Genomic DNA, 8,218 nt, shown 5'->3' with positions numbered 1-8,218 from the left:
ACATTGACCGTTACACAACGTAAGATCACACGTGTCCATTACACATCAGATACATTGAACTTCTAATATTGCACATCACACATTTTGTATTCATAATATTGCACATGACACATTTTGTATTTGAGACGAACAGCTGTCGTTTTCATGTTTCTCGGTGGTAAGAATCTGCTTTTACACTACAGACAAACCAAATGTATGTGCACATATATAATTTACACGGAGCTGATGTATATCTACACATATTACTATATCACAATGACTACCTTGTATGTATATTGTATATGATAAGTCTTAATGACTAAGAGAGTTTAATTAGTGAACCTCAAAGTGGTGAACGAAAGGAATCCCAATTAGAATAGCCATCGGAAATACAACTATTAAAAAGAGAAATATCATCATCTCCTTCATGAACCCATGGAAACCCTAGTGACATTGTAGCTTCTTCCCATATAGAAGAATCATCTGTTACCGGCAAATCAACGTTCATATGTTCCCATGATATCTCCGATCTTGTTCCCCACGATGACATCTCGTTGGATGAACTAGGCGACTCCTCGCTACTTTTTTCACCCGTGTTGCTGCTTGGCGTTTGGGACACTTGCGGCCCAGGCGACGCTGTTTCCGGGTAGCTTCTTAAGGACTCAGGAAGGTTGAGGTGGGCCTCGGGCCCATAGAGCTTACGAGCTGCGGAGTCATAAGCCAGGGCAGCCTCGCGGGAGGTGTCGAAAGTACCGAGCCAAAGACGAGCTCCTCGGTTAGGCTCACGGATCTCAGCGACCCATTTGCCCCATGTGCGTTGTCTAACGCCTTTGTAAGTGCAAGACGCGTTCTCAGGTCCACCTTTTCCTCTCATACAGCCTTTCCTCGAACTAGCGTTGACCGCTCGTTGTTTCTTATTTGCACCAACCATCATTACCTTTGGCTCTGTGGATGATATATGCTGATGTTGACAGCTCTAATGAGTTGTTATTTGATGATTTTTGGTGAGTGATAAGGCAAAGACATGAGGGTATTTGTAAGTGTGTATATATAATTGAAGAGAGTGATGCAACGTGGCAATGAGGAGGCATGACGGAGGTTCGTGTCGAGAAGAGGAAGCTGGTGTTGTCTTTCTAATCCTAACACTTGTCTCCAGAGACCCTTCTCTTTTTGGCAGCAAAGATCGTAAAACAAGTCGACAGAGGGAGATGAGTTTTAGAGAGAGAGATATGGATAAGGTCATCCGTGATTGGGGAAATATAAAAAAATAAGGGAAAATTGCCAATAGAGAACAAAAAAACAAGGGTGTTGTCCCTTTGGTATAAATCCTTTTTTGTCCAATTTTTCTCCTTTTTACCCTTTGTATTTCTGAAAACTAATGAAATAAATAGTTTTGTGAATCAAAAAAATATTAAAAATACAAACAATTAATAAAACACATATATACACAAGCTGGTATTTTTTTCTTCTTCAAAAAGTTTATAAATAAAAATTTGAAAATACGTTCTACTAAAGGTAGAATGTGCCTTCTACGGAAAATGATATAGTAGAAAACGATTTCTAAAATAAACACGTTCATCTACTATTTTTAGAACGTACATTCTACTATTTACTAAATTTCTAAATAAGTGGAATGCACATTCTACTAATCCTAAAGCTATCTACTTTTCGTCCGGATGCATCTTCTACTTTTATTAAGTATTCTAAATTTTGCGGAATGTGTTTTCTAAAATGTACTCTTACGTCTACTAAAAGTAGAAAGCGTGTTCTGGATTTTTGTCAATCTTCTAAACTTTTAGAAGGCGCCTTCTACGGATAAGATTACCTGATTTTTGCGAAAATTAATGAAAGTTTCAGTTAAGGAAATATTCTAAAAATCTCCTAAAAATATTCTAACTTCCTAAAACGTATTATTTTCGATTTTACTTGTCAAATATTTTTTTTAAAATGATTTTCCCTTGTCTTCTTCATTAATCTATGGTTTTCCATAGTTTTTCTTTTGATTTTTTCATAAACTCTTGTTCTATATGATACATATCTATACAACATGTGGTGTTTTGAAATTAGGTGCAATTTTTTTTGTAAAGTTTTATTTTTATTTTATTAAAGTTTACAAATTTATTTTTATTAAAAACATTTTTAAAAGTTTTATTTTTATTAAAAAGTTTGATAAAATTAAAAAGGTTACAAACATTTTAAACTTTTTATAAAAATAAAACTTTGTAAAATTTTTTTAATAAAGTTAGTTTAAAGTTTTTTACTAAATTTTTTTATAAAAATTTATTTTTATTTTTATAAAGTTTAAATTTTTATTTAATTAAAGTTTTATTAAAATGTTTTAAACTTTTTTATAAAAATAAACTTTGTAAAATGTTTTTAATAAGTTTATTTAACGTTTTTATTAAAAAAAAATTGTAAATTATTTTTATTTTTACAAATTTTATTTTTATTAAAAAATTAAAAGTTTTATTTTATTTTCCCTTTTTAAAAACTTTTTAATTAATTTTTTTAAAATTCTTTTAGTTTAATGTGTTTAATAAAAACTTTAGACAAACTTTATAAAATTTGTAAACTTTATAAAAATAAAAATAAAACTTTACAAAAATTTTTTAATAAAAAGTTCAAACAAACTTTATAGAAATACATTTAAATTTTTTTTATATTTATTAAAATTTTTGATAAAATTAAAAAGTTTACATACATTTTAAACTCTTTGTAAACTGTTTTTTATTAGGTTGATTTAACGTTTTTACTAAAAAATATGTAAATTATTTTTATTTTTATTAAGTTTTACAAAGTTTATTTTTATTAAAATTAAAAGTTTTATTTTTATTTTCCCTTTTTAAACGTTTTTAATTATTATTATTTTAATTATATTAGTTTAATGTGTTTAATTAGATTAATCAAAGGTTAGTTTTGGGATTATAAAGAAATTATACTAAAGGGACAACTAAATGATGGTTTTATACTATAGGGACAACAATGCTGAATTTTTGTTCCGTTTTGGCAATTTTCACTTTTTTTTTTGTCAACAACAATTTGTTTTTTTTTTAAATGGATTCGTAGTACAAAACAGCTAAAGAGTAATAAAAAACAGACAAATGAAAATAAACAAATAATGGAAATATAAAAAAAATTTGTCAACTACCATTTCGTATCGAAAAATATAAGGATTTTTGGACTAATAGCCAAATGAGCAAAATAATTGATGTCAAATTAAATACTTCTTTGTTAAATGGTATTCATATGTCAAATTAAATCGAGAAAAGTCGAATACAAAAGCAAAACAATTAAAAGTCAGCAAAATAAAATTTACTTCATACATCTTATTTTGTTTTGAAAATAAACCGTATCAGTTTACTGATCAACAAATTATATATTTTTTTCTTTTGTAAGAAAATTACTCATTAATTTGAAACAAAAAAAAACAGACGAAACGTAATTACTCCATCCATTTCGAATTACTTGTTGTTTTAGAGTAAAATTTTCGTTTCAAAATAAGTATCGCTTTTAGTTTTCAATGCAAAATTTATTGACAATATTCTCTATTCTATTTTTCTATTGGTTGATATATGGTTAGGTGTATTGTTAATAGTGTTTTTTATTTTGAAAATATGTAAAATTAAATGTTTTCTTAATCTGTGTGCATAAACATAGAACGAAAGTAATATAAAACGGAAGGAGTATTAATTTACTTTGCAAATAAAATTTTGGTTGAGCTACGCTAGTAGTTACTTCCTCTGTTTCATAATAAATGTCATTCTCGCATTTTTTCCTTGTTATAAAAAGTTATTTTACAAATTCAGTGCAAATTATAATTATTTTCAGCTGAAAATTAATTGCAAATTACATTGATTTTATAAATAGTTTTATCTATCTTAAATACTATTAGTCAGAGAAGTGTAACTAATAACAACTTACATATATTTCCATCATTTTTTTAATCTGTGTGAAAATGTTAAAGTGACACTTATTCAGAAATAAATAGAGTATAAAAGATACTAGAGTTTGCTTTGCACGTCCGTACAAATTTGATTTTGACATTTTTATAAACTGTTTAGTGATATTTTTGAACATATATTTTATTTAGATATTTTTAGATTCATACAAATTTATCTAGACTGAGAAAAATTTAGTGTCCGATTTTTTTAATACTTTAACATAGTTTTAATTTTAAAATCTAAAAACCGGATACTCGTAAAAATCAATCTATAATGTATACCAGAATGATCATGTCTAACTAATTATGTAAATAAATAAAATAATTTTGTTAACCGATTTGAATTTTTGTCATTAACGGAGTAATTTCATTTAAATACGTGAAACTATTATGATTAATACGTAAAATAAATGTCATCAAATTATTATGATAAATATAATTAATAAAATAGTTTGGAAAAATAAAAAAGAATATAAAATATGTAGTAAAACACTTAAATGAAAACAATAAATAAAGTGATTACAATTAGTCGAAAATAGAATAAAAATTTATAAAAATCCACTTAAAAGTAGGTAAATATTATTTTGTACTTTAATTTTAATAGAATAGATGTATTACATAATCCTGCTCGTAAATTCTATGAAATCTTAATCATAGTTTTTCTTTTTAAAAAAAAAGTAAAAATCTTTTCGTACATGCAGTCACCAATTTTTTTCTTCCATGTTATCCGTTCACTCGGCCTTTTTAAGTTTTACTGTCACGTGGAGTTAGTACAGGAAAATACAAGTATGAATGTCTGTAAGAGTCAGTCATGTGGTAGCTAATATGTACACGCATACAGAACGAGCGGGGCCAGAAGTTGGTTCCTCGAGAGACAAAACAGAGTTCATTGAACCTTTTCTATTCTTTGTTTTAGAATACTTTTGTGGTCGAGAAACACGTGAAAAGCGGCCTCTTGACTACTCCTTATTTATTCTTTTAACCGATAACTACAAAGCTCTGGTTCCTATATAAACATATTCCTTGTTTTCAAATAAAACGTTTTAAAATATCAAAGTAGTTCAAGATTTGGAGAGACAATAGTGGAAACTGCCAAACATAAGTCACACAATCTATGTGTGCTTCCAAAATTAAGATCTTTAAACATCTTTTAGGGAAAAAGTAACATTCTACACAAGCTCTGGTTCCTATATAAACATATTCCTTCTTTTCAAATAAAATGTTGTAAAATATCAAAGTAGTTCAAGTATCTGGAAAGACAATCGTGGAAACTGCCAAACATAACTCACACAATCTATGTGTAATTCCAAAATTAAGATCTTTCAACATCTTTTAGGGCAAAAGTAACATTCTACACAAACTAGTGTAAAAGGGAAAACGAATTAAGTAGATTTCAGTTTAGTTCTAGTTCTATTAAAATAATACTATCTTGCGTGATTTATTTTGTCTGAAAATACATGACACCTAAAAGAATAGGGAGTACACTTGTCTCAGACTTAATAAGTACACAGTAGACCCCTCTTTGGTAAAGACTGAAGATGCAAGAAGTTATGGACATAAGCATATGTGTTACAGAAAAAAGGACATAAGCATTTCACTAACGTCAAATTAATGTGAAAGTTCGAAACAAATAACACTGAAAAATACCAAAATGACAAAGACATCATACTTGGCTGTGTGAAGCTTTTTTCAGAAATGTTTACTTTTGTCCACACTTTTTAAAGTATTTTTAAATTATGTACTTCAGAGCTAAAATTACTTGGAATATAATTACTACACATGCTTCAAAATTACAAATGATGCAACTGTGCGGAAGCACCATTATCCATTATAGGGGAAAAATAGACCAAACAGAAAATAAGAGTAAGTTTTAATGTAATTTTATAGAGTAGGATGCCGTTTAAACGAAGGAATTGAGCAAATTAAACAGAGAGATAAACAATGGCCCATTTAAAGTCCATCTAATAAAATGCCCCGTTCTATATGGATATAGGCTTTTGTGTGGATATAGAATGAGCCAGACTTGCAGCCACATGATTATTTCGATGAACGAGAGCTCGTTTCAATAACAAGAAGACTTTTTTTTGATCAGCCAATAACAAGAAGACTAGTTCCGAAATATAAATTGTAAAAAGAAAAGAAACATAAAAAGATTATTATCGTAACTTAAAACTCAAATTGAAACTAAAATGAGAACCACTAATCAGTTGACGAGACCAGTAGAAAGTGTAATAGACAATAGGATAAAGATGAGTTCAAGGCACGTGGGCTTTGGAATCATTTGCAGTGTTGCGACAAAACCACTCTTATGCAAATCCAATCGATATTAATCTCTCAGAAACAAAACTAGCTATTGATCGCTTTCGAATAAAAAAAATTAATCAGTGCTTTGGACAAACCATATGCAATGTTGTGTTTTGCCGTTCAGTATATCAAACTGGATCAGACTTTGTTTGAGGAACCAAAGTGTAATAAAGAAGCGTTTGACATAGTGTTGACGAATAATCGTTTGATTTCATATATCTACAAGTCTCCCCTCATTGGCCGTCTGAACTTTTTTGAGACGGAAGGAATTATTATTACCATGGTGTGGTTGTCATGTTTTCTTGCTTCTCTTTTGTATTTTACTGAATTTTTGAGTGATGAGTTTTAAAAAAAAAAATATGGATTCGATACTCGTGCATTTCTAGACGAGATTCATATTACGTAAAATTAATAATTTTAAAAGAAGCAGACTACTCCTAACGAAAAACATGAGAATCGATGAGATCTTAGTTGAAACTTTGATTGGTTTAAGAGTTCTGGCCATGCTTCTGTTTTTGTTCGAGAATTCAGGTGCTCACATTGATTCTCCTCAAAAGTTTTGTGTTAGCTGCTCCAGTGTACGAGAAATTGATATTCGATAAATAGATCAAATAAAAGAAGAAAAAGAAAACTCATTAAAAAACATTTTTCTAGAAAACACAAAAACAAAATAAAGAAAAATTCAATATAGAGAAAAAAAATTAAAAAGTTATAACCTGTAATTTATACTAACTAAAAAAATGTTCTGCTGAATTGTCACTTGTTACGTAATTGAAATATTAATTTTGCTTATGTGACGGTTTAAAAATCAATTGAGAATTTTGTTAGTCCAAAATTAAATTGTTTTTTTTTTGATGAAATTTCAAATTTATTGAATGATCAAAAAAGAATGACGGTTATTTACATCCTACAACTCAAACTGGAAAGAAACTGAAAACTTCTTCTATAGACTAGATTGTGTGATGAAACCACCTTTGTAACAGGCCCGCAAACTTGTGATCATGAGTATACTTCAAAGACACAATTCTTGTTCTCACAGCTTTTTCTATTCTTCTCTTCATTTGCTCTACAGTTGTTCTTGGGTTTTGATGTCTCCTTCCATTCCTCTCTCTCCATATATGATAGATGGTAGTCTGGAATAGTAATTTAGATAGTATAGAGTCCATACCATGATTCATACCACTCAAACGCTGAACTGTCCAGTCCCAATCCAGATTTATGCCTCGACCCAAGAGTCCTTTTGTCAAAGTTTCCCATACTGTGTATGAGTAGGGACATGCAAAGAATAAGTGCTCTCTTGTTTCATCCCTTTCTCCACATAATTCACAGCCCTGCTCTACTCCCCACTGCCTCATCCTACTCCCAGTTGATAACCGATCCTTCATAGCAAGCCAAGTGATGAAAGCTTGCCTTGGAACACCCTGAGCAAACCATACTACTTTACTCCAATGAACTCTATCTTTTTTCACTCTAATCAAGTTCCAAGTTCTGCTGGAATTGAAACTTTCCCGGTAATCATTTTCATTATACTTCCATTTAACAATGTTTCTCCCAGAGCTGGCCTGAGGTGGGTTTGCTGATGTGATGTCTGCATATAAAGTCTGGAATCGTCGAGTGCGAGACCCTCTAATGCTCCAGCCTTCGCGATTCACTGCCTCATTAACCTTGGCATGCCGCAAAATTAAATTGTTAGGAAATGTTATATTATATAGTATGTCAATTTTAGATCATTTATTTATCAAATTAAAATTTATTATATATTATTTTCTTAAATAAAATTTGGAATTACCTAATGTAATTAAAAAATATATATGACAATCAATAATTTGCTAACAATCTGTATATTTTTTTATCATTTTTGTTTAATTCTTTATTATTAAAATAATTTCACAATTACATTAATCATATAATAAATTTTATATTTTTGTATATGTTGTATTTTGAATTTTTCAAAATGAGTATAAATTACTAAAACTGTTAAAAAATCTCACATAA

General features: G+C 29.2%; 1 protein-coding gene across 1 annotated transcript; it reads right to left on the bottom strand.

Moving 5' to 3' along the window:
- Positions 1–292: 292 nt before the first annotated feature.
- LOC108837831 (dehydration-responsive element-binding protein 2D) lies at positions 293–1,191 on the bottom strand. The gene has a single exon (XM_018610842.2). It carries the CDS (start codon positions 911–913, stop codon positions 323–325), a length of 591 nt encoding a protein of 196 aa, XP_018466344.1. The 5' UTR covers positions 914–1,191; the 3' UTR covers positions 293–322.
- Between the last annotated feature and the right edge of the window lie 7,027 nt (positions 1,192–8,218).

The sequence above is a fragment of the Raphanus sativus genome, unplaced genomic scaffold, assembly GCF_000801105.2.
Source record: "Raphanus sativus cultivar WK10039 unplaced genomic scaffold, ASM80110v3 Scaffold0551, whole genome shotgun sequence".
NCBI classification, from domain to species: domain Eukaryota; kingdom Viridiplantae; phylum Streptophyta; class Magnoliopsida; order Brassicales; family Brassicaceae; genus Raphanus; species Raphanus sativus.
Note: the sequence above shows the minus strand (reverse complement) of the source record. Positions and strands in the feature narration are given on the sequence as shown.

Coding starts and splice junctions, on each gene's coding strand:
- LOC108837831 (XM_018610842.2), bottom strand. CDS start 913: ATGATGGTTGGTGCAAATAAGAAACAACGAGCGGTCAACGCTAGTTCG.